Genomic DNA, 27,190 nt, shown 5'->3' on the forward strand with positions numbered 1-27,190 from the left:
CACACACACACAGAGAGAGAGATAGAGAGAGAGAGAGAGAGAGAGAGAGAGAGAGAGAGAGAGAGAGAGAGAGAGAGAGAGAGAGAGAGAGACAGACAGACAGGCAGAGAGAGAGAAAGAGACAGAGACAGAGACAGACACACACACACACACAGAGAGAGAGATAGAGAGAGATAGAGAGAGAGAGAGAGAGAGAGAGAGAGAGAGAGAGAGAGAGAGAGAGAGAGAGAGAGAGAGACAGACAGGCAGAGAGAGAGAAAGAGACAGAGACAGACACACAGACACACACACACACTCATGCAAAAGCAAACACTTTTAATTTCAGGTGTTAAATTATAGTATTCTTAACCTTCTAAACAGAGTAACAAAGAAAAGGGTAGAGGCATGACCCCTGCGCCCCCTTTGTAGTGTTTATACGTCTCTCTGTTTCTGTTTCTCGTGTCCCCCACAGACAGCTGAAGTGTAACCGCGTGACGCTGCACCAGCACCTGTTCGTCTCCTACATCCTGTCGGGCTTTCTCTGGATTCTCTACTACACACAGGTGCCCATGAGGACGGACAGCGGAATACTCGCCGCCAACCCGGTCAGTCGTACAGTCATACCAACTTGGCCACATATCACAGTTATCTTCCCGTTTTGTGGGAGCGGGATGTAGCCCAGTGGGCCACAGACCACAATTAATTTCGCTACATGTTTCTATATAGCCTTAGTGGCTATAACATTTTTATTAATATCAGCAGGCCCGTGGAGTTTTGTATGTACCTTTGCCTGCCTGGGGGACACATACCCAGAAAAGAACAACCCCTGTTGTCCAGCTCTTTCTCCCAGCATATTGGTTTAAACAGACACACCCTCTAAACCTGGCCGGAGTACACCCATTTTACACAAAAATCACTACTTTTACATGGGCCTGAATTACCACAAACAAGTCTTCAATGTCAACAAGTTACACATGTTTACAAACTACATGCTATCCCCAGTCACTTCAGTCAAATAGTTGCCACTTCATAGCTGTCTGCCATAAAATAATCACAGTCAAACAGCAGACTACTTGCGCGGACAAATTTCCGGAACGGTGGCGCAGTGGTTAAGCCATCGGACTACAGGCTGGTAGGTGCAGGGTTCGCAGCCCCATACCGGTTCCAACCAAGAGTGAGTTCTTAAGGGCTCAATCAATGGGTGGGTGTAAGGTCACTAACCACTGACCAACTAACTAACTAGGTGTGTGTGTCCAGGAAAGCGTGCTTGAACCTTAATTGGATACAAACTTGAAAATAAGTTGAAATGAAATGAAAGGTAAAGCGCTCGCTTGATACGCGGTCGGCCTAGAATCGTTCCCCATCGGCGGGCCTATTACCAGTGCACCGCGAGGTATATCAAAGGCAGTGGTATGTGCTATCATGTTTGTGGGATGGTGCATATAAAACAACCCTTACTACTAATGGAAAAATATAGCAGGTCGAAATAACCAACTGTTTGACATCCAGTAGCCGATGATAAATAAATCAATGTGCTCTAGTGGCAAACAGCTTTGAAATGGCAACTATTAGACTGAACTTGACATGGGGAGAACATGTTGTTTACAAACATGTGTAATCTGTTGACACTGAAGAAAAAAATGTTTTATTTAACGACGCACTCAACACATTTTATTTTCGATTATATGTCGTCAGTTGACACTGAAGACGTTTTTGTAGTAATTTCGGCCCATGTAAATGTGGTGCTTTTTGTGTAAAATGGGTGTACACCGGCTGAGTTTAGTGAGCGTATTTGTTTAAACCAAAATCCCTCTTTTTTTTTTTTTTATATGAGTAGCCTATGTGACAGCAGGCTCCCTCTCTCTTTCTCTCTCTCTATTTATGTCTGTCTCTCTGTCTCTCTGTCTGTATGTCTCTTTAGCTCTTTTTCTATCTCTCTCTAGCTCTCTCGCTTACTCTCTCATTCTTTCCCCGTCTCTCTCTGACTCTCTCTGACTCACTCTCTCTCTCTCTCCTCTCTCTCTCTCTCTCTCTCTCTCTCCTCCCTCTCTCTCTCTCTCTCTCTCTCTCTCTCTCTCTCTCTCTCTCTCGCTCGCTCTGTGTGTGTCTCTTCTCTTCTCTCTCTCTCTCTCTCTCTCTCTAGCTCGCTCTGTGTGTCTCTTCTCTCTCTCTCTCTCTCTCTCTCTCTCTCTCTCTCTCTCTCTCTCTCTCTCTCTCTCTCTCTCTCTCTCTCTCTCTGTCTGTCTGTATCTCTGTGTGTGTATGTCTGTCTGTCTCTCTATCATCTCTCTCTGTCTCTGTCTGTCTGTCTCTTCCTCTCTCTGTCTTTCTGTCTGTGTCTCTGTCTGTCTCTGTCTCTCTCTCTCTCTGTCTTTCTGTCTGTCTCTGTCTCTCTCTCTCAGCAGGCTCCCTCTCTCTTTCTCTATTTATGTCTGTCTCTCTGTCTGCATGTCTCTTTAGCTCTTTTTCTATCTCTCTCTAGCTCTCTCATTCTTTCCCCGTCTCTCTCTGACTCTCTCTCTCTCTCTCTCTCTCTCTCTCTCTCTCTCTCTCTCTCTCTCGCTCTGTCTGTGTGTGTGTGTGTGTGTCCCCCCTCTCTCTCTCTCTCACTCTCTCTCTCTGTAGGTCTGTCTGTGTGTGTGTGTGTGTGTGTGTGTGTGTGTGTGTGTGTCTCTACCTCTGTGTCTATATCATCTCTCTCTGTCTCTGTCTGTCTCTCTCTGTCTGTCTGTCTGTCTGTCTCTCTCTGTCTTTCTCTCTCTGTCTTTCTCTCATCTCTCTGTCTCTCTCTCTGTCTGTCTGTCTCTGTCTCTGTCTGTCTTTCTGTCTGTCTCTCTGTCTATGTCTCTGTCTCTGTCTGTCTGTCTGTCTGTCTGTCTGTCTGTCTGTCTCTCTCTCTCTCTCTCTCTCTCTCTCTCCTCTCTCTCTCTCTCTCTCTCTCTCTCTCTCCCCATCTCTCTCTCTCTCCCCATCTCTCTCTCTCTCTCCCTCCCCACCTCTCCTGTCACCACTCTGTCGAAATAACCATACATTAGACACCCAAACAGCCGTATTTAAAAAAAATGTTTTAGTGTCATTAAACAACTATTTCTGTCCTATATTTTCCTTTTTCGACACATCGACACACGTCTGTCCAAGTCTTATAGAACCACTGTCGTACCGATACATTAGGTTTTATCATTGAAGCCAATAATACCAGCCAAACCGGCACCAAACCTCAGTGCCCAGTTCTCTTAACACATTAGTTTTCTGCAATAAGAAGATTTTGTTCCATTAATACCACATTAGTAAATCCGCAAAAGAAAAAAAGCGGGAGATAGCCCAGCATAGGCTAGTCAGTCTACGAAAGAAAGAGGCTTGAATGGGAACAAATTGCAACAAAAAATTATGTTGTAGTTTCTGATACTACTACAGTGGTAAAGCGCCCGCCTGATGCGCGGTCGGTTTAGGATCGAACTCCGTCGGTGGGCGGCTGTTTCTCTATGTAGCTGTATAACAAAGGCCATAGTATGTACTAATTTGTCTCTGGGATACTGTATATAAAAGAATCCTTGCTGTGTTAATATGAAGGAGTGGCCCATTGCGTAGCTGGAGCGGGTTTCCTCTCTCATTATATGTGTAGTCCTTAACCATATACCTGACGCCAGATAACCGTAGTTAAAATGTGTTGAATGTGCATTATTAAATTAAACATTCCCTTCTTTTGCTTTACTTTTTCTGAAGCTGTAATTTTCCTACCATTTTAGGACATTCCCTACTTTTGCGAAAACATTCATGCTATTCTAACCACATCTACCATCTATATAAAATTCAACGCCATATCTAAAGGCATGGACAGTAAACTACTAAAGCATACAAAAAGGCATTTTAGTTTGCAGGAAACCCTATATTACAATGCTCTGAATTTGTTTCGTACAGCCACCCCACTTAATCTACGTAAGATACCGCACTGAGATCCGTCGGTGAAAATTATATTCATAGAAGCTGTTTGTTATGCATGAGTAATTATGAAGTTCAACCAACAGCGTCATACAGGAACAGCGGAGAAGGGGTGGCTGGGGCGGGGGGGGGGGGGTTAGATCCACCCCCACCCCCCTCCCCCCTCCCCAAATAATTATAAATAAAAAATATGATTGATAGGTAACATTATTGATAGATGCATTTTACTTGTAGAATGCAGGAAATTGCATTTCAGGACATCTAATTTTCAAAATTTTACGGGGAAGCATACCTCCGAATACACCCCCCCCCCCCAATTTTTTTTTGCTTTGCGCCCTTGATCTCAGTCAGCCTCGCCCTCTCACCAATGTAAAATGTATAGTAAAATAACAGGAACAACCATAATCATCTAAATAATAATGAACAATATACTTTTCAGTAAGTAACTATGAAACTGCCGGGAGCAGGGTGTAGCCCAGTGGTAAAGCACTCGCTTGATGGACGGTCGGTTTAGGATCGATCCCCGTCGGTGGACCCATTGGGCTATTTCTCGTTCCAGCCAGAGCACCACATCTGGTGTACCAAAGGCCGTGGTATGTGCTATCCTGTCTGTGGGGTGGTGCATATAAAAGATCCCTTGCTTCTAATGGAAAAATGTAGCGGGTTTCCTCTCTAACACTCTATGTCAAAATTAACAATTGTGTGACAGATAATAGCCGATGTTTAATAAATCAATGTGCTCTAGTGGTGTCGGTAAATAAAAGAAACTTTAACTTTCTATGAAACTGCATGTTATATTTCAAACCAATGACAAACGAGATTTACTTTGGGTCGTTAGGAAATTTTATGTTTAATTGTCTAAAATATAAAAAGTAATTGTCCGCTTTTACAAAAAAAAGAGAAAAGATTGTTCGGTAGTCAAGTATTTGAAAAAAAACCTCCGTAAACGAACCATATGTCACTATTTTACATATATTTAGGACATAAAAAGTTAACAGATCCCACGTATAATCTTTGCATAGGCCTACTTTACTCAAGAATATTAAAATTATAATGTGATGTCACTGGGCGTAAACAATGGTTTCCTCAAGAAAATATAAAGTAGCCTACATAGAAAATCTTGATCGCATTCCAGTTAAATTGACAGACTCTATTTTTTAAACATCAAGGCATATTTTTCAGTCAGAGCCGGTTTATGGTCACCGAAATCAAATATTACTTGTATTTTATTGTTTACATTATCCACTTCCGTACAACCGAAATGTTTCCGGTCATCCTGGTGTTTGTAACACCATGAAATGCATTTTTCATATTTTAAAAAAAAACGCACGTACGTCTGGGAAAAGAAAGAAAGAAATGGTTTTTTTTAACGACGCACTCAACACATTTTATTTACGGTTATATGACGTAAGACATATGGTTAAGGACCACACAGAGTTTGAGAGGAAACCCGCTGTCGCCACTACATGGGCTACTCTTTCCGATTAGCAGCAAGGGATCTTTTATTTGCGCTTCCCACAGGTATGATAGCACAAACCATGGCCTTTGTTGAACCAGTTATAGATCACTGGTCGGTGCAAGTGGTTTACACCTACCTATTGAGCCTTGCCAGTACCTACCAGCCTGTAGACCGGTGGCCTAACCACGACGCCACCGAGGCCGGTACGTCTTTCAGTCTTATAGAACCACTGTCGTACCGATACATTAGGTTTTATTACTGAAGCCAATAATTCCAGCCAGACAGGCACCAAATCTCAGTGCCCAGTTCTCTTAACACATTAGTTTTCGGCAATAAGAAGATTTTGTTCCATTAATACCACATTAGTAAATCAGCAAAAGAAAGAGGCTGGAGATAGTCCAGCGTAGTCTAGTCAGTCTACGAAAAAAAAGAGACTTGAATGGGAACAAATTGCAACAAAAAATTATTTTGTAGTTTCTGATACTACTACAGTGGTAAAGCGGCAGCCTGATGCGCGGTCGGTTTAGGATCGATCTCCGTCGGTCACCGAAATCAAATATTACTTGTATTTTATTGTTTTCATTATCCACTTCCGTACAACCGAAGTGTTTCTGGTCATCCTGGTGTTTATAACACCACGAACTGCAGTTTTCATATTTAAAAAAACCCAAACAACGCACGTACGTCTGAGAAGTAACGGTTATGGAGTCGAGTTCTAGTCTATGTTTAAGGATATTTCCCTATTTTAACGTACCAGACTCGTGTTTCACTCTGTTGTAACTTTATCTAAATGTGTTGCAGCTTTGTAGATTTACTATCTTGGTGTCCATTTTTACGGATTGAAACTAGGGTATGCGACTTTAAAATAGCAGCCAGTTCATTATCAGCTTAACAATTAAAATAAACGTCAGACTGAGACGTCGTCTGTTATAATTAACATGTCGGTCACCCTTATTTCATAATAGTATATCTTTATACGTAGGGACCGGCCTCGGTGGCGTCGTGGTTAGGCCATCGGTCTACAGGCTGGTAGGTACTGGGTTCGGATCCCAGTCGAGACATGGGATCTTTAATCCAGATACCGACTCCAAACCCTGAGTGAGTGCTCCGCAAGGCTCAATGGGTAGGTGTAAACCACTTGCACCGACCAGTGATCCATAACTGGTTCAACAAAGGCCATGGTTTGTGCTATCCTGCCTGTGGGAAGCGCAAATAAATGATCCCTTGCTGCTAATCGGAAAGAGTCGCCCATGTAGTGGCAACAGCGGGTTTCCTCTCAAAATCTGTGTGGTCCTTAACCATATGTCTGACGCCATATAACCGTAAATAAAATGTGTTGAGTGCGTCGTTAAATAAAACATTTCTTTCTTTATACGTAGTAGGCCTAGTAAGTGAAGTTATTTGGATATAATTTCTTGTGCGCATGGTAATTCATGTCACAAGAAAAATGAATAAATATACTAACGGCCAAACGAAATTTTACAAACATAATTTTTTTATAATTTGATAAATATTGTTGCTACACGAAAAGAACCAATTTAGAAATCACCTTACAAACTGTTTGCATGTATCACGAAGAGCATTGTGACGTTTAGATGTTGAACGTGCTTGATATTTTGATATCCCACCATAATCACTGTAGTTATATACATGTGTATTGCAGGATTTCTAGGAATTTTTTTTTATAAAATCCACTAGCCATGGGATCAGTGATTTAAAAATTCACTAGCCCTACTTTACTTAAGTTAATACAATTTTACTAAATAATAGTAATAATCAGATGTATCACCTAAAAAGGGAGATAGAGCTTAAAAATACTAACATTTGGGGGTTGGGGTGGGGGCAGGATATTCATAATTACAAAATAGACTTAACTGCAACATTTGAAAAAAAAAAATCACTAGCCATCGGGCGTGGCAACAGTAATTATTTACTAGCACAACATTGAATATCACTAGCCATGGGAGTGAGGCTACCACAATCTAGAAGCCCAGGTATTGGTTTTCTATGATACAATTTCAAGCCTTGTAAAGTTCCTTTTGGATGTCAGTATCTTTATGGTCATAATCCATTTTGTAGACGCCGCCTTTAATACTCAGTCTACGTTAAGTATCGCTTAAAAGCACTGCAGCCATCTTGGTCAGCACTCCTTATTTTACACACGGAAAAGAATTTTCCCGTCAAATTCAGGTTGACAGCAGATATTTCGAACTATTATAGCAAACCACGTGCTAATTTCGCGATTAAGTAGCCTAACAACTTACACCGCACAAGACATTTATAGCGAGTCGCATGTATATGGTCGTATATGGCTTCGTTCAGGACATGGGTATTTTGGCCTTCAGGCAAGTTCTTTTAGAACCAGTCACACCCACTCCAATTAATATTAGGCTATTCCTGGCTTGGTGGTTTAGTCCTGCACCGAGATGGCCACCAGTCTAGTTCACTTAGAAGTGATCTCTGTCATTAACTGCCATGTTGAATTATTGTCAAATAAAAATAAAAAAAATGTTTTAACGACACCACAATAGTATATTGATTAATTAATCATCGGCTAATGGATGTCAACCATTTTGTTAATTCTGACTCATAGTTTTCAGCGGAAACCCTCTGCAATGTTCCATTCAACTCAAAACTTGTTTTACATGCCTATAACCATTAAAGATTCAATAATTTTTCCATTAAGCAGCAAGGGATCTTTTATATGTACTTCGCCACATATTAATAGAATCCCTCATCATTGTGAGGTATAGATAAGGAAATTCCAATTCTAGGGACAAAATGGTTTTAAAAACAATTTGTCCCGAGGATTGGGATTGCCGTATCCAGGGCGGTACCATCTGGGGGGGGGGGGGGGGGGGGGGTGTGGGGGGGGGGGGGCGGGTGGAAGAGGGAGGCAATTGCCCCCTGAAAATATCATTTTCAGGGTTTACTTTGTATAGTGTTTTATTTGTTTATAAAAAGTAGTGCCCCCCACCCCTAGGATTTTGATCAGGGTACGGCCCTGATATCTACACCTCACAACGGTGATTAATTCTTATTCTTGCCCATTTAATTACAGTAACAAAACATTAAATTTGCAAGCTACGGTTTGTTTATAACGATTCATAAACATTTCACCTACAAACTCATTTAATCATACGCGGAAAAAATATAGTCCACATTATGAAACGACATAAAAATATCATAAATATAAAGTTAAAAATATTAATTTATTTAAATATGTTTGAAACAATGATCCAACGTGAAATGGCAATATTTGTGAATAAGTAATTTGACAGAATTCTGAAAAACTTGAGTTGTGACGTCAATCGTTGTTTAACACGTGAGTTATAACTTTAAGCGTATTTAGAAATCGTCTATCCCCGGAGAACCAATTAAGGTTCAAGCACGCTGTCCTGGGCACACACCTCAGCTACCTGGGTTGTCTGTCCAGGACAGTGGGTTAGCTGTTAGTTGGTTAGTGAGAGAGAAGAGCGTGTAGTGGCCTTACACCTACCCATTGATCCCTTGTAAAACTCGCTCTGGGTGGGAGCCGATACCGGGCTGCGAACCCTGTACCTACCAGCCTCTAGTTCGATGGCTTAACCACTGCTCTTACCACGACCTTTGATATACTGGTTTGGACAAGAAAACCCGAATCCCATTGTGTTCGATCCTTCGACATAAGTACCTCAAAACATCACTCTGGTGGATGTTTTGTGGTTAAAACATGCAGTTAAACGAATACTATGTGACCAGTACTTACGAAAATGGAACAGTGATAAATTTGACTCATCAAAAGGTATTAACTACAGAATGTTCAAGCATGAATTTAAATTAGAAAATTATTTGTTGAAACTCTCAACAAAAAATGCTAGAATTCTTTGTAAATTTAGAACTGGTAATGTCAGACTTCCTATTGAAACCGTTAGATGGTTTAATATTTAGAGAGAAAACAGAATATGTCACTTGTGCAACACTGATGTTGGTGATGAGTTTCACTGTATTTTTAAATGTACGTCTTTATCTACTGAGCGAAATGTGTATATACCTAGTTACTATACCAATAGAGCAAGTGCAGTTACCTTTTACCAGTTATTTTCTACAACTAAAAAATCACTTTTGTGTAAACTATGTAAATATTTGCAAATTGTCATTGAGAGGGTCAGTCTTCCGGGTTAATATTACTTAAATAGTATGTCCATTACCACTACAGAAAACACTTTGTAACTTATTTTGTTTATATTTTCTTTATGAGAATAAAATTCTTGTCTTGTCTTGCCGATGAAATAGACCAATGCCCATATCATGATACTTCTGTTTTTTTATTAACTTTCATCACATATCGATACGTCCTGCTAGACCTTAAAGTCTACTAATTGCTAATTGAGATCGACTTTCCAATTAAACAAGTACCGTAAGCGTAGCGTGCGTACTAAAAATTTAAATCTGCTAAATTAATCTGTTATTTCTTTTGCAGTTTCGGTCAGATATCCAAGGTCATAGCTAGTGGGGGAGGGGGAGGGGAGGGGGAGGGGAGGGGGAGGGGTGCAGGAAGTATTTGATAACCCAGAAAAATAAGGATAAGAGTGCTCTTTTCAGTTAACAGGGTTTTTTTGGTTGTTGTTTTTGGTATATGTGTGAGACGTTTATTGGAAAATCTTAATAATTATATAAATAAGACACAAAGTTAAGTAAGTACCACCATTTAATCATTATCTGAAACCCAATACTCGCTAACTTAACAATTAACGTAATAAGATGTCGTTAAACTATTTCTTTCCTTTCGCGGTGTTTGACCTGGTTTCAGATCTGGTGTCGCAGTCTACACACAGTCACCCAGTACACGACGGTCTGCAACTACTGCTGGATGTTGTGCGAGGGTTTCTATCTTCACACCGCTGTCACAAAAGTGTTCACCAAAGAAAACAGATTGGTGTGGTTGTGTTATTTCCTAGGATGGGGTAGGTACACTATTACTCGTATAAATATTCATACATTTTGTGTTAAGCCTGGTTTATCATACAATCGTTAAGAAGCCCAGATCAACGCAAATGCTCGGCGACAGAGATCTGCAAAGTTGAACGGAGCTATGTTCAAAGGGATGAGCGATTGCGGTTATTCGCTAGACTGGTTTTTTTTTTTGCGTCCAACGTTAAATGAATGTGATAATGATAGAAGACGATGGTACCAGTCAAACTGTTCGCGGGCGCTCGGCCTCCTTAACACGACATTGGTTTCAATTACATGTACCCCTATCCGTTTCCGATTCGACGCAGACCGAAATAGACCTTCTGTTTTCATTACAAAAAGTTTTATTTGGACTGTGTCAATTTGCGTCAGTCTGTATCGGTCGCCGACCTGTTACAGATTTTACGGAAACATTCTTTAAAGTCACTAACCCTGGTTCACGAAGTACATAATTTTTCTGTTGCGCATACAATGCATTTTGAGCTAATACAAACACCAGGATACAATCTCTATTGGGAAACACAAGCCGGATTTTTAAAATCCTTATATAGAGTAACACTGAGAGTAAATAAGTTTTTTAAAAAAGCACCCCCCCCCCCCTCAACCCCCCAAAAACCCCACAACAACAACAAAAATCCCCACCATACATGTTCGTTTTCAACTCGCTTAGGTGATTCCCTTCGGCCTGCTAGGGTTAGTGCCTTTTAACATCGTGTTTCACTTTGATAAGATGTAAAAAGAAAAAGAAAAAAAAAAAAAAATGAAAATAACCATTAGAATAACCAGGATATATAACAAAGTCATCTAAAGCTTCAACTTTAACACATAAATGGTTTGGTTAACTTTTTTGGATAAAACCTACATCCAATTAAAAAACATAATTAATAATTAAAATACGTGTATTGACTAAATTTGTAATTTTTTTTATAAATAAATAAAATGGCAGACAGTTAAAGATAGAGGAGCCTAGTGAAAAATGTATAAAACTAATTATATGCAATTTTATTGTTTAGTCCAATTTAAATAATAAATAAACTTGTATCATAATTAATTTATGTTCTTTTCAGTTTTTCCCATTTTACCAACTATAATATATGCGTGTCTACGTAGCCACTCAGTAGACGACAACGTAAAGTACGTATTTTGCACGTCATTCGTTTATTGTTAAGGCAACACCACACGATACGAGTTCCCAATACGAGAAAAGCCGATTACATAGCATGCAATGTAATCGTAATGCTGTCTTGTCCGAATCGGCTGTTCTCGTGGCTATTCGTATCGTATGATGTCACCTTTATAACAGTCGTCCATCTATATTAAACATCTGCCTGTCTATCCGTCTTCTGTCTGTACATCCATGTGTCCGTGTGTTTTCAAATCTCCGTCTATGTAGACTTATTTATTATGTAGTTACTTTCAGCTGTTTGTTGTGTTGTTGTCAGCTTTCGGTCTTGGAGTAACTGATTTTTTGTTTTGATCTGTATTGGTTTTTACTGTTACATGTACTCGTAATATATTTTAATTAAAACGTAAAGTTTGTTTCGTACAACAACACCTGGGTCAGTGCTTATAAAACGTTTAGTCCAGACTCAACCTCTAATGACGTCACGCACATACAATTTATATGGCGTTGTCATGACATTAGTGTCTCAGACTCTATTAGAGTCTCGAGTCTAGACTCTAAACGTTTTATAAGCACCAAGCTCATTGATTAAGTACTTGAATGTCAAACATTTGATAATTCTGATTTATCCTATCACTTACCCATGATATCCATGTCATAAACCCATGTAATAACTTAACCCGGTTAATAATGGTATGCAAATTTGCAAGGTCTCTAGGTAATGTGTTGCTATGGATGGGTCATTTGCTTACAAGCCAACAAGACCTGCGTATCTGAGCGTAACGTTTTCAAATATTTAGTTTTTAAAAATGCGTGACGTCAAACTAATTTGTGCTAAGCAACAGTTTTATAATGATGTTTTTACCGATGGCGGCGACTTCAGTACTGTGATGTATTAAAGATTGAATTAAAATGTTATTTTACAAATGTTGTAGGGTTTTTTTAATATGTAAAATATCAACCTAGTCTAGTTAATCGGCATTTGTGTCGGCAGAGCCTCGATAAATACCGATAACATAGACTCGATTGATATTGTCCATATTAAAAAAATACTCGTGACGAATCGGATTCCTCTATATATAGCAGATAAAAGTTCATTTATAAGCAGTTTATCACAATCAGGATAGCAGACATAATGACCTTTGATATATACTAGTGGTGAGGAACTGGTTGGGACGGGGGCAAAACCCCATTCAGAGGATGGGTTCATCTGTATGGTCCAATTCGTTGAGAGGGCGAGACGTACCCCAGTGGTAAAGCGTTCTCTCGATGCGCGGTCGGTCCGGGATCGATCCTCGTCGGTGGGCCCGTTGGGCTATTTCTCGTTCCAGCCAGTGAACCACGACTGGTATATCAAAGGCCGTGGTATGTACTACCCTGTCTTTTGGATGGTGCATATAGAAGATCCCTTGCTGCTAATCGAAAAGAGTAGCCCATGAAGTGGCGACAGCGGGTTTCCTCTCTCTCATGTGGTCCTTAACCATATGTCTGACGCCATATAACCGTAGATAAAATGTGTTGAGTGCGTCGTTAAATAAAACATTTCCTTCCTTCCGATTCGTTGTTTCTGCTTTCTATTGTTTTCAACTCTTAATATACTGATGAAAAGAAATAATGGAACACACACGTAGTAACAGCGAATATTGACTGCAACCCAAACACTCATCCATAGAAAGTTTTTTTGTTTAATGACACCACTAGAGCACATTTATTAATCATCGGCTATTAGATGTCAAAGATTTGGTAATTTTTACATATAGTCTTAGAGATGAAACCCGCTACATTTTACCATTAGTAGCAAGGGATCTTTTATATGCAATATCCCACATACAGGATAGTATATACCACGGCCTTTGTTACACTAGTTATGGAGCACTGGCCGTAACGAGAAATAGCCCAATTGGTTAACCGACAGGGATCGATCCTGGAACGACCCCCCCCCCCCCCCCATAGTATCAGGAAGCTAACCGTATTCACTGACATTCAGTCCCATATTGGTGACATTCAATATTTGTATTATATACAGAAATAACTATGTTATTAATTAATTAAATTTCATATAAAACATAACATATCTCTGTTTGAAAAGTATTTAAATGTTTTTTTGTTAACATTTATTTTGACAGCTGAAAATCTTGCAAAACGCGTTATTTCGTTAACAAACAAAAAACAACAACACCCCCCCCCCCCAAAAAAAAAAAAAAAAAAAACACCCCCCAAAAAACAACACCACCAAGCAAAAAAAACAAAACAAATTTGTTAATTTTGTTTAACTACACCACTAGAGTACATTGATTTCTTTCCACTTTCCATCCATATATACATATGTTTTTCTTGACCTCTGTATTGGTCTCAACTCCCAAGTATATAATTATGTAATTTCTGCTTTCAACTGCTGCACTACCACGACTGGTACATCAAAGGCCATGGTATGTGCTATCCTGTCTCTGGTTTGGTGCATATAAAAAATCCCGGAATACTAATGGAACAAATGTAGCGGGTTTCCTCTCTAAGACTATATGTCAAAATTACCAATAGCCAATTATTAATAAATCAGTGTGCTCTAGTGGTGTTGTTAAACAAAACAAACCTTTAATTTTTTCAACTACTGTTGTCAACTTACAAGTTCTAGTGTACAGTTTTTGTAGAGCTTAGAAAGAGTGTACTTTATTGTTACTATTCTACATGGCAAAAATAATTTAATAATAAAAAAATAAAAACTTTACTAACCTTAAAATGTGGCCTTTATCCTCCATTTGCACAATCCATTAGCTTCTTTTCCTTCTTTTCTTTTATCTATCATTCTTTCTTTCTCTTTCAGTAATATTCTTGTGTGTTTCGTATTTAAATTGCATAATATATTACTGACGTGATGTGTATGTAAAGAAAAGAAATACGGGATCACACTAACAGTAACAGCAAACAAATAAAGAAAGAAATGCTATATTTAACGACGCACTCAACACATTTTATTTTACGGTTATATGGCGTCAGACATATGGTTAAAGACCACACAGATTTTTGAGAGGAAACCCGCTGTCGCCACTTCATGGGCTACTTTTTCCGATTAGCAGCAAGGAATCTTTTATTTGCGCTTCCCACAGGCAGGATAGCACAAGTCATGGCCTTTGTTGAACCAGTTATGGATCACTGGTCGGTGCAAGTGGTTTACACCTACCCATTGAGCCTTGCGGAGCACTCACTCAGGGTTTGGAGTCGGTATCTGGATTAAAAATCCCATGCCTCGACTGGGATCCGAACCCAGTACCTACCAGCCTGTAGACCGATGGCCTAACCACGACGCTACCGAGGCCGGTAAACAGCAAACAGTGACTGCTCCAAAAACCCTCAGTTCACAGTTTCAGAAGTTGACAGTGTTAATGTCGATCAATTAAACCAATATTACAACTTTGTATGAAAGACTGACATTACTTCGCTAGCAGTAAAGTAAATCTGGTCCAAATTTCCATGTGTAATTCATTTCATTTCAACTTATTTTCGTGCTTATATCCAATTATGGTTCAAGCAAGCTGTCCTGGGCACACACCTCAGCTATCTGGGCTGTCTGTCCAGGACAGTGGGTTAGTTGTTAGATGGTTAGTGAGAGAGAAGAGGGTGTAGTGATCTTACACCTACCCACTGAATCGTTAAAACTCGCTCTGGGTGGGAGCCGGTACCGGGTTGCGAACCCAGTACCTACCAGCCTGTAGTCCGATGGCTTAACCACGACACCACCGAAGACAGTCCATGTGTAATACAAACATTACTACACTAGTAGTAAATTAAATTTGGTCTAAATTCCCATGTGTAATACAAACATTACTACACTAGTAGTACAAACATTACTACACTAATAGGAAAGTAAATTTGGTCTAAATTCCCATGTGTAATACAAACATTACTACACTAATAGGAAAGTAAATTTGGTCTAAATTCCCATGTGTAATACAAACATTACTACACTAGTAGCAGATTAAATTTGGTCTAAATTCCCATGTGTAATACAAACATTACTACACTAGTAGCAAATTAAATTTGGTCTAAATTCCCATGTGTAATACAAACATTACTACACTAGTAGCAAATTAAATTTGGTCTAAATTCCCATGTGTAATACAAACATTACTACACTAATAGGAAAGTAAATTTGGTCTAAATTCCCATGTGTAATACAAACATTACTACACTAGTAGCAAATTAAATTTGGTCTAAATTCCCATGTGTAATACCATGTGTAATACAAACATTACTACACTAATAGTAAATTAAATTTGGTCTAAATTCCCATGTGTAATACAAACATTACTACACTAGTAGTAAATTAAATTTGGTCTAAATAAAATTTGGTCTAAATTCCCATGTGTAATACAAACATTACTACACTAGTAGTAAATTAAATTTAGTCTACATTTCCACATGTTACCGTATTCCTGTCCATCAATATGTTATGGAGAAGGTCATGTAAGTTGAAAAACTTGTACCTAATCCATTTGGTTTGTAAAAGCAATAACATATGTGTCAATCAATCCATTAGCGAAATGAAAGATTATGGTGAATTGGTAAACTGGGTCACTTATATATGGTCCTAACGGAAGCTGAAAGTTTTAAATATCCGTGTATCACGCGGAACTGAAATTACCAAGCCACGGCCAAATCAACGAAATTAAATGATTGTCAGTACTTTTGATATTTAAGTCGTAAACGTTTTTCCATATAGCCATTCGATCCTCGTCGATGGGCCCATTGGCCTATTTTCGCTCCAGCCAGTGCTCCACAATTGGTGAAACAAAGGCCGTGGTATGTACTATCATGTCTGTGGGATGGTGCATATAAAAGATTCCTTACTGCTAATCGAAAAGAGTATCCCATGAAGTGGCGACAGCGGGTTTCCTCTCTGTATAACTATGTTGTTCCTAACCATATGTCTGACGCCATATAACCGTAAATGAAATGTGTTGAGTGCGTCGTTAAATAAAACATTTCCTTCCTTCCTTCTTTCCATACAGCCATAATGTTGATGAACACGAATACATTAAGATTATGAACCCAGAATACGAAATTTGCAAATAATAATCATTCCTCCATAGAATCCCGATGTTGACTACAATAAAAACAATATTTCAGACTTTAATCTGGAATACCAGGATGTGAAGGTTTAGTCCATTTCAACAAAAATCAATGAATAATAATATTTACTTACCCACTCGCTTATGTATGATTTCGATTTAAAGGCATGCGAATGGCTGTTCCTAGGTGATAACCCGGTAGCCACTGCTATACAGTCCAATGAAATAAGCACGATCGAAATTGATTACACTTTAACGTGTAAGTTAACGTGAAACTGACTGCTCTGCGGTGCATAAATTAACAGCAAGTCGGATAACTTGTGCCAAAACCTTTTGTATATAAACATTATATGCAATAAAATATGTTTTCAGTCAAACTGCAAGTTAGCGCAAACGCCGTAAATTTATACTAAACTTTTATTCAAGTCGCTTTGGCTGGATGGATACGTTTTTAAACAATTCGTTGAAAGATAAATGGTATTTAATGGCCACTCATATAGTACTCTTAATACAAATAATACACGATTATATAAGTGTCTATATATGACTAATACAATGTCACAATAATGACAAGTTGTCCACCGAAAAGGAATTTAACTGTTAGATTTGGCCTTAAAACACGTTTCCGATGATGTTACATCGAGACGCTTGGTGTAAAAATAGCAGATGTTGAGTGTCGATAAAACATGTATGTTTTTTAACTCATGATTTGTTTTGTTTTTTAAATTGAGAAACGGAAAATTTGAATAATTGAACACTAATAAATATTCAATTGTATAAATATTTGTATCATAACATATCTGTGTTTGAAAAATATTTAAATGTGGGTTTTTAAAAACAAGAATGAAATGCTTTGAAAATGTATTTTGACAGCTGAAAATCTTGCAAAACGCGTTATTTCGCAAAAAAGCCTCAAAAAACAAAAACAAAAAGCAAGTTAGTTTTGTTTAACGACACCACTAGAGCGCCTTGATTTATTCATCATCGGCTATTGGGTGTCAAACATTTGATCATTTTGACATGTAGTCTTTGGAAGTCCGCTAAATGTTTCCATTAGTAGCAAGGAATATTTTATATATGCACCATCCCACAGGTATGATAGCACATACCACGGCCTCTGATATACCAGTTGTGGTGTACTGGGTGGAACGAGAAATAGCGCAATAGGCCCACCGACAGGGATCGACCCTAGACCGACCGCGCATCAGGCGAGCGCTTTACCTGTGAGCTACACCTCCCCCCCCGCCAACACACACAAAAACCCCAACCACAAAACAAAACAAAACAAAACAAAAATAAAAACAAAACTTATTTGTGTATTTATTTATTTATTTATGTATGTATGTATGTATGTATGTATGTATGTATGTATGTATGTATGTATGTATGTATGTATGTATGCATGCATGCATGCATGGCATGGATGGATGGATGGATGTATGTATGTATGTATGTATGTATGTATTCATTCATTCATTCATTCATACATTCACTCATTCATTCACTCATTCATTCACTCATTTATGTATTTATTCATTTATGTTTTTAACAGGTGCTGGTTGTTTGAATCGAATTTCCTGTGGGCTATTGTTGTTCCTGTAATATTATCCTTGGTTGTGAGTATACAAAACAATGCCAGTATAACTAAACTGTTGTGTACATGCATATATCTATATGTATACATGTATATGTATTCTTACTGTCTTAGTCAAAAAAAAAAAAAACATGTTTTATTTAACGACACACTCAACACTTTTTATTTACGGTTATATGGCGTCAGACATATGGTTAAGGACCACACAGATATTGAGAGAGGAAACCCGCTGTCGCCACTTCATGGGCTACTCTTCCCGATTAGCAGCAAGGGATCTTTTATATGCACCATCACACATACAGGGTGGTACATACCACGGCCTTTGATATACCAGTCGTGGTGCACTGGCTGGAACGAGAAACAGCCCAGTGGGTCCACCGACGGGGATCGATCCCACGCCGACCGCGCATCGAGCGAACGCTGTGCCACTGGGCTACGTCCTGCCCTCTACTGTCTTGATAATGAGAATGACCGCAACGCACTTTTTTTTCTTTTCTTTTTTTATCCCACTGCCCCCTTTCCTTTCTCTCCTTTTGAATTCCATCTCATCTCTTCCCTATCTGGCAACTCCTCCTATCTTTCAACTTCTTTTGCTGCCCACCTCCACATCCCAGTCCTTGTCTCCAACCGCGACAGGTGCTTGTCTCCTGTGGCTATCTGTGCCACACACCTGCCATTCCCCATCAGCTTTTAGCTGTGGGCTTAGTCTGACCACTTTGGGGAGTGTTCAGTAGTTACTTCTGGCATTGTTAAGAGGCACTTGTAACCACCTACTAACTCGTTAGTTAGTGCCGTGGGTCAGACCAGCTTTATTAGCGGCAGAGGACGAGGATGCCAGGTGGGTGCAGGGAAATACACAGAGACTGCACCCGTGGAGGAAGTTGATACAGGTAGGCGATGGTGTGGACAGCTCAGAAGACAGAGTCGGAGGAAACAGACAGAAAGGGTCGAAACAGATTGAACCGCAACGCACTTTTAACACCACGCAAATCATTATTGTATGTAACGCTATATTACCGAGATAACATGACGCGTTCTAACTACGGTTCGATTTTATATCATATTTTTGCTATCTGCGAATGTGGGTTGTTTTGTTGATCAATATTAATATATATTTGTGAAATGTGAAAGTAGCTCAGAAATCCAATACCTTTCTTTTCTCGACATTGTCAGTTAGTAAATTACTTTGTGATACTGAAGCAGAATTATTAAAATTACGGACGGACGGACGGACGAAGACAACAATCGATATATTTTTTTATTTTTTTTTAGAAGGAAACGCATTTAACATTAGGTAATTTTGGGTTAAAACAATTAAAATATAAAAAAGAAAAGAAACAGTTTTTAAAAGCTGCAGTATTTGGAGCATGTGCTTAGCTTAGTAACTGGTTTAACGTGTCCATATACCACTAGAGTTTCGAACACGCCTATCTCGAGTCCGGCCTCCGATAGGATCGGGGGTCTAACTCGGGACAGGGATGGAGCATGTGCATTAGGGGCCTGTGCGTATTTTATGGCGCGAAAAGCTAAAAACAGACGCACAAAGCAAGTTTGGCTCAGTGAAATGTAGTGTTAAAACGTGTGCGGTTATACATATTAATTGCACACTTTTGTCAATGGCAAAAAACAACCTAAGCGGGGTACAAACTATAAAACACATGGAAACGTTTATGTTGTAAGAAGATAGTTAAACAGACACGTTCATTGACCAGTTAAAATATTGAGGTTTTTCAAACTAATTTAGAAATATCGGTAGTCATCTATTGTTGATCTGCAAGGGTATGGCTATGCTGAATACTTCAACACAAACGGATAAGAGTAATGAGAAGAATAGAATGGAACAAAATATAATATAATATACATGCAATAGATTATAGAATATAATAGATTATAGAATGGAATAGAATAGAATAGAATAGAATAGAATAGAATAGACTACCTAGAATAAAATATTAGAATAGAGTGGAATAGAATTGAACTGAATAGAATATACTTGAATAGAATATTAGAATAGAGTGGGATAGAATAGAATAGAACAGAACAAAATAGAATAGAGTAGAATATAATTGAATATAATGGACTGGACTGGACTAGACTAAACTAGACTAGACTAGACTAAACTAAACTGGGCTGGGCTGGGCTGGGCTGGGCTGAGCTAGACTGGACTGGACTAGACAAGGCTAGAACATAATAGACTAGACTAGAACATAATAGACTAGACTAGACTAGACTAGACTTGACTAGACTAGAACAGAATATAATTAAACAAATCAGTTTTCAATTTCTGAGTTAATTGTGAGAATTGTTTTGCTCATACTCTGATTCAGTTCTCACTTGACAAACTTGATTTGAAAACCCTCCTGGTTTCTTGTCTTCTTGACAATTATTCCCACTGTGAAGATAATAAGCCTGATGTCCACTGATTGTTCACAAGCACGGCTCTGGGCGACGAACCACCCATCATTGATGTTGGGAAGACGATTATTCATCAAACGGCCGAGCTGATTTTCACAAATACTTGTAATTAATACGGTTAATAGACTTTGTTCCTAGCAAGATACTTTTCTTTAAAAAAAAACACCTAATGAATTAAATGGGTTTTTTTCAGAATGTTAGGAATGCTTTGATGAAATTGGCTTTAGTTAAGAAACCTAAAATCTTATTTGTGTTGTTCACAAAAAGGAATTTTGATAAAAAAAAACACCCCAAAAACCAAAACCAAAAAACACCATACAAAATCACACAAAAAACATACTAGCGTTTGTAAATTGTTATAGAAATCGAGAGGGGAAGAAAAGAAAGAAAGAAATGTTTTATTCAACGACGCGCTCAACACATCATTCACGGTCATGTGGCGCCAGACATATGATTAAGGACCACACATATATTGAGAGAGGAAACCCGCTGTCGCCACTTCATGAGCTACTCTTTTCGATTAGCAGCAAGGGATCTTTTATATGCACCATCCCACAGACAGGATAGTACATACCACGGCCTTTCGATATACCAGTCGTGGTGCACTGGCTGGAACGAGAAATAGCCCAATGGGCCCACCGACGGGGATCGATCCCACACCGACCGCGCATCTAGCGAGCGCTGTACCACTGGGCCCACTACGAGAGGGGAAGAGTGCGATCGATGTTAGCTAAATTCATAAGGGTCATACAGTTTCTGTCAACACGGGTGTATTTGTACCCTTTACACCACCGTTAGATCTGCCCCTGAAACATTAACTTAGCGGCAGAACTATTGTTCATTCAGCTCTCTACGACTGGTATATCAAAGGCCGTGGTACCCACTGTTTTCTATCTTCCAACATATAAAATATCCTGTCATTCAAGAATAATCTACTCTGCGAAAATGGATTTTTCTTTCATTTCTTAGTCGACGTTTAACAATTACCATTTAAGGGCTTTAAGGACGAGGGGTTGTAGTATTTATATCCATGCTATATATATATATGTTAATTGAAACATATAGCTCAATGGTAAAGCGCTCGCCTGATGCGCGGTCGGTCTAGGATCGATCCCCGTCAGTGGGCCCATTGGGCTATTTCTCGTTCCAGCCAGTGTACTACGACTAGTATATCAAAGGCCGTGGTATGTGCTGTCCTGTCTGTGGGATGGTGCATACAAAAGATCCCTTGCTACTAATGGGAAAATGTAGCGGGTTTCATCTCTAAGACTATATGTCAAAATTACCAAATGTTTGACATCCAGTAGCCGATGATTAATAAATCAATGTGCTCTAGTGGTGTCGTTAAACAAAACAAACTTCTTCAACTACCATATATTATGTCAGAATTAATAAAATGAAGTTTGTTTAAAATATGCATAATTCCAGTCCTTGTTGTATTCAGTGTGCTAACAGTGTGGAAGATCTAGAAGGAAGAAGGAAATGTTTTATTTAACGACACACTCAACACATTTTATTTACGGTTATATGGCGTCAAACATATGGTGAAGGACCACACAGATAATGAGAGAGGAACCCCGCTGTCTCCACTTCATGGGCCACTCTTTTCGATTAGCAGCAAGGGATCTTGTATATGCACCGTCCCACAGACAGGGTAGTACATACCACAGCCTTTGATATACCAGTCGTGGTGCACTGGCTGGAACGAGAAATAGCCCAATGGTCCCACTGACGGGGATCGATCCCACACCGACCGCGCATCGAGCGAGCGTTGTACCACTGGGCTACGCCCCGACCTCAGATAATGAAGGAGAAACCTCATTACCGTCACGCCCTATGCGTGGATAGCTGTCAAGAATAAAACATACAAAAGTCAAATGTAGGCGGAGCGGAGGAGGGTAAAAAAAGTTTGTTTTTTTTGGGGTTTTTTTTACAGTAATATGTACTTTATGGAAGGCATCAAAGATATTCCTGGTACTTTTATTATTATTTATTAATAGCTTAAAAGTACGGCCATTTTAGCATTTGTAATATCTCCATCCGGAGTGATTTCGTCCGTTAACTGCCAACACTTTCGGTATTGGCTCGTCTGAACGGTCGTTCGCGAAAGTGCCATATTAGAAAGAAGATGGCTGACAAGTTGATTGCGTGGTCGGAGAAAGTCAGTCAGATCTAAATAGGAACAAATTGAAAGATGGAAAAGATTAAATGCGACAGAGCGACGAAATGAGAATCTGGAAATCAAACAAAAAGCAATTTCGTTTCTTCTTTCCCTTCCTTTAAAGGGAGGTGTGGGGGGGGGGGGGGGGGTAGCACGGGTGAATATCTTGCGATATTGTTGTGCAGGAGTAAACTGTTCCTGATATATCACCAGAATTTTGTTTATCATATTATTATGCTAAGACAAAAAAGTACAGTAATTTGATAAATGCCTTTAAACAAAATAACACTTTCAGATACTGGAGGGGAGAGACGTAGCTCAGTGGTAAAGCGCTCGCTTGATGCGCGGTCGGTTTAGGGTCGATTCCCGTCGGTGGAACCATTGGGCTATTTCCCGTTCCAGCCAGTGCTCCACAACTGGTGTAACAAAGGCCGTGGTATGTACTATCCTGTCTGTGGGATGGTGCATATAAAACATCCCTTGCTGATAATCGAAAAGAGTAGCCAATGAAGTGACGACAGCGGGTTTCCTCCTTCAATATCTCTGTGGTTCTTAACCATATGTCTGACGCCATATAACCGTAAATAAAATGTGTTGAGTGTGTCGTTCAATAAAACATTTCGTTCCTTCAGACACTGGATGTCATTGATGCATCATTTGTCAGTATATTATATGCAACAATAAAGTAGCGCGAAATTGCTAAACTTTTATCTCTTAGTATATAAATATAAGTTTTAAAGGGACTACATCTAAGTTGTATAATGATATCTTCTTGACACAAGTTTATGCACCACCCCACAGACATAGAGAATAATACATGGGTGGCCGTTAGATAATATTTATCTCACAACGAGTTACTTTAAAATGTATCTAACGAGTGAAAGAGAGTTTGATACGTTTTTAAACAACGAGTTGTTAGATAAATGGTATCTAACGGACACGAGTGTATTATTCTATTTCTTATATATCCTCAAAAACCAGGGTTTAATAAAATTTTAACATCTTTTTCGACTAAAAGTTATTTACAGACGTTGCGGTTGTAGCTGACTTACGCGTCACAGACTCATGATTGCCGGTTAACTATACGTCACAGTGTAATCGATTTCCACCGTGTTGTTTTTCATTGGATGCACGGCATTGGTGACCTGGGCCACGTTCCACGAAGCAGTCTCAGCACTAAGATCACCTTAAGTACATTACTACCTAATGCACTTAAGGTTATCTTAAGGTTATAACTAGGAGCAGCCAGTCGTATGTTTTGAAATTGTTAACACACGTACGTGTGTAAATAACCATGTGTAACCAAAAATCACCCATGGTGTTCTCACCAACGGGTGTGTAAGAAAGGATATTACATACCCCAGCCATTGTTATTATACCAGCTGTAGAGCACTGGCTGGAATGAGAAATAGCCAAATCAGCCACCATTGGGGATCGATCTTAGACCGTTCTTGCTATATCACTGGGCTACGTCCTGCCCTATATACATGCGGGTGGGGGGGGGGGGGGGGGGGTAGCGATGAAACATACATGCCCATAAGAAATTACAACCAAATAATTTGGGTTAGTTGGTGAAAACCCCCACAATGGCTACAGTCTCGGAATACTCTTTAGCCTTGTTAAATGGACTTTAAAAAACCAGACCCAAGGTAATCAGATACAAATTTACAAATAACTAATATACTGAGAGGTATAAATAACGCAGTAGGTATTTCGCTGATATTTTCTTATAGAAACATTATTTCTTCTATATTAAGGCTGCAAACAAATGACATATTGGTAACAACAGTAACTGAAAGAAGATATTGTTCAAATTGGGAATTTTAAAAATAAAATGTGGTTTAAAAAAACAACCCCACAACTTGGGGTTTTTTTGGCAAAAAAACAGCATTTTTTAAACATTACTTACCGTGTAATATTAAAAAAAGACAGAAAACACAAACAATTATCGCTTTTATAGGGAGATGAGAGCAGGCAATGCACATGCAAAAATATTTTCGTATGCAATGCTGTGTTGTTACAATAAACATCCACGGTATGCGTTTTACTGAAAACTCATTTTATTCAATTTGTTTTCTGATTTGAACAAAATCTTCTTTCACTTACAGTTGTTACCAATATGTCATTTGTCCGCATACTCAATATATATGATTTAACAATTCTATAAGAAAATATTCAGTGAAATACTCATTGTGTTATTTATGCCTCGTAGTATATTTAGAAATATCTAAAGCAATGTATATATATAACAACTAAGTAAAAATGGAGTCCGCTTACGCATTTGTATCTACACGTATAAGCAACGAAATGGAAATCGGTTGAATTGGATGAGGCAAGATGTTTTTATATAAGATAAGGCATTACTTTCAAAGCAATTTATCGGATCAAGCGAATAACAAAGATGGCCGCTTCACCAAGTCTTGAATGTACATAGTGAAGTCTTGATTAGATTAAGTCCAAATTAGACACTAAGGGAATAAGATGTGCTAGTGTATTTAATCATAGGAGAATGTATACGAGATAAGGAATTGGTTTTAAAGCAATATAATGTGGCAAGTGAATGCGCCCGATCGATTTGCCGCACTTCTCGGTAATTCAAGCGACCGTCAGTAACCCTATTTTAAACTGTGCCATTCATAACAGCAGTTTCTTTTTATAGATTTGTTTTTCTCGCTTTCTCGCTTCGGGGTCCCATGTGGTTTGCAATCCAATCTGACACAGATTCGTTTTAGTTTTTCATCGACACAAATGTCTTTGGCTCAATAATTACCTGTAAAGGTTCAGATGAGATGTTTAAGTGCCAGATGTAAACTCGGGGTGTGTGGCGACCTAACTCCACCTAAACTAATTAAAATTAGCTCCACTATTACATGTGGATCTAACAGCAGCCCGTTGGAGCTCATGTCCAGTTGACCTTTCATTTGACCAATCAAAACTGTACTTGCAAAATCATGCCAGTGATTTGAGTGCGAGTGCAAATAATTTTTACATGCTCATATACCACTAGAGTTTCGAGCATGTCCGTCCCTGGGCCCGTCTTTGGATAGCCAGGGGCTTGTCCCGGGACAGAAAAAAAAATTAAGCGGACAATTTTGAAATTTACATCCAAAAATTAAATAGTGGGCCTTTAAAATTTTGATGCGCATCTCTAATATAATTAATAAAGAAAATTCTACTCATTAACTTTGGCCGCTAGATTAGATCGGGAGGTCAAAAAGAAATTAGATAAGATGGATGGGTGGTAGAGGGTTAGTTTTTTAGTAGAGGTAGAGTTGATTTTTTTTAGAGTTTTTAGAGTTGGTTGGTAGATAGTAGAGGGGTGTAGGGGGGGGGGGGGGGGGGGGGGGGGGGGGGGGGGGGGGGGGGGTAGAGTTGAAAATGGGCAGAATTTTGAAAATAGCAAGTAGTAAAAAAGTTAATAGAATTTAAACAAAAACAACAACAACAAAAATAAAAAAAAGTTACAAGCCAAAAATAAAAAGAATTGACTGCTCGGTCGAATATTTATATAATTTGGAGCATTTTAGAAGGACAGTCCAAAAATAAATAAGAGAAAGAAGAGAGGATTGGACTATTTAATAATATTAAAAAAAGAAAGTAATTTCGACATAAACTTTTGAATGAAGGTCTAAAAGTTTAAAGTCCGATCTATATGTCCACGTGAGTGGCCTCGTTAAGGCCGTTAGGGTGCACAGCTTGTAGGGACGAGATGGGTTGCATCCCGTCAAGAAAACCTCTAGATTGACAGTCAATAGACGTTGAAGGTGTAGTGCTGTGCTGAAATACAAATCTTTCGAAGCCGGGTCCGTCTGAACGAGGGAGAGAATCAGACTAGGGTATAGTCCAGTCGTCATAGGTTGGTATAGTGGTGCGGACGGGCCCGACTCCGGAGGATACGAGATGGTATCACAATAAAACAAAGTAAAGTCTAGAAAAGAGTAGTAGAGGTCGACCCCGCTTCCTATTTCTTCTTAGAGTGGGGCGGTCAATCTTCCAGTGCTGCTAGGACAGGCTCGGACATGTAGAGACTAAACGCGAACAACCGTGGCGTTCTGCAGAATAGTCGTCATACGAGTCACGAAAAAAGAAAGTCAACATAGTCAGACGGAGAAATGACGCGGAGGCAAGGAATCTCGCTAAAAAAGAATCCAACCTGGTGGTGCAGACTGTCGAAACGAGAAGCGTTCCAGCGTTCAATCAGTTCCAATGGCCGCATACATCCCAGTAGAAAACTTCACTTCGCTGATAAAAACAACAAAAGTGAAGGATCCCCAAGTCGAGCCGCGAAAACACGTACAGTGTGCACAAACACGTCTTACCGCGACGAGCTCCAGACTGGGAATGCAGTGATTTGAAAAGAATTTGAAAACATTCGGGATTATGCCGAGGGTATACGAAATGATTCGGGTGAATTACAAAGTATGCCGGAAACTAATTTCAATATAAAATAATAAAAGACGGAAAAAAACCCGTGATGGTATTAGCCATAAAATCTGTTTAT

The 27,190-nt window shown here is 39.1% G+C and overlaps 1 protein-coding gene across 1 annotated transcript in view; it reads left to right on the forward strand.

Moving 5' to 3' along the window:
* The window catches only part of LOC121381494 (calcitonin gene-related peptide type 1 receptor-like), a 60,431-nt gene that overhangs the window by 18,655 nt on the left and 14,586 nt on the right, over positions 1-27,190 (forward strand). The window contains exons 5-7 of the mRNA XM_041510814.1: positions 452-584; positions 10,170-10,300; positions 18,072-18,135. Of these exons, the coding sequence (XP_041366748.1) occupies positions 452-584; positions 10,170-10,300; positions 18,072-18,135 (328 nt within the window). The remainder of the gene's footprint in view (positions 1-451; positions 585-10,169; positions 10,301-18,071; positions 18,136-27,190) is intronic.

Source organism: Gigantopelta aegis, chromosome 9 (assembly GCF_016097555.1).
Source record: "Gigantopelta aegis isolate Gae_Host chromosome 9, Gae_host_genome, whole genome shotgun sequence".
Lineage (NCBI taxonomy): Eukaryota > Metazoa > Mollusca > Gastropoda > Neomphalida > Peltospiridae > Gigantopelta > Gigantopelta aegis.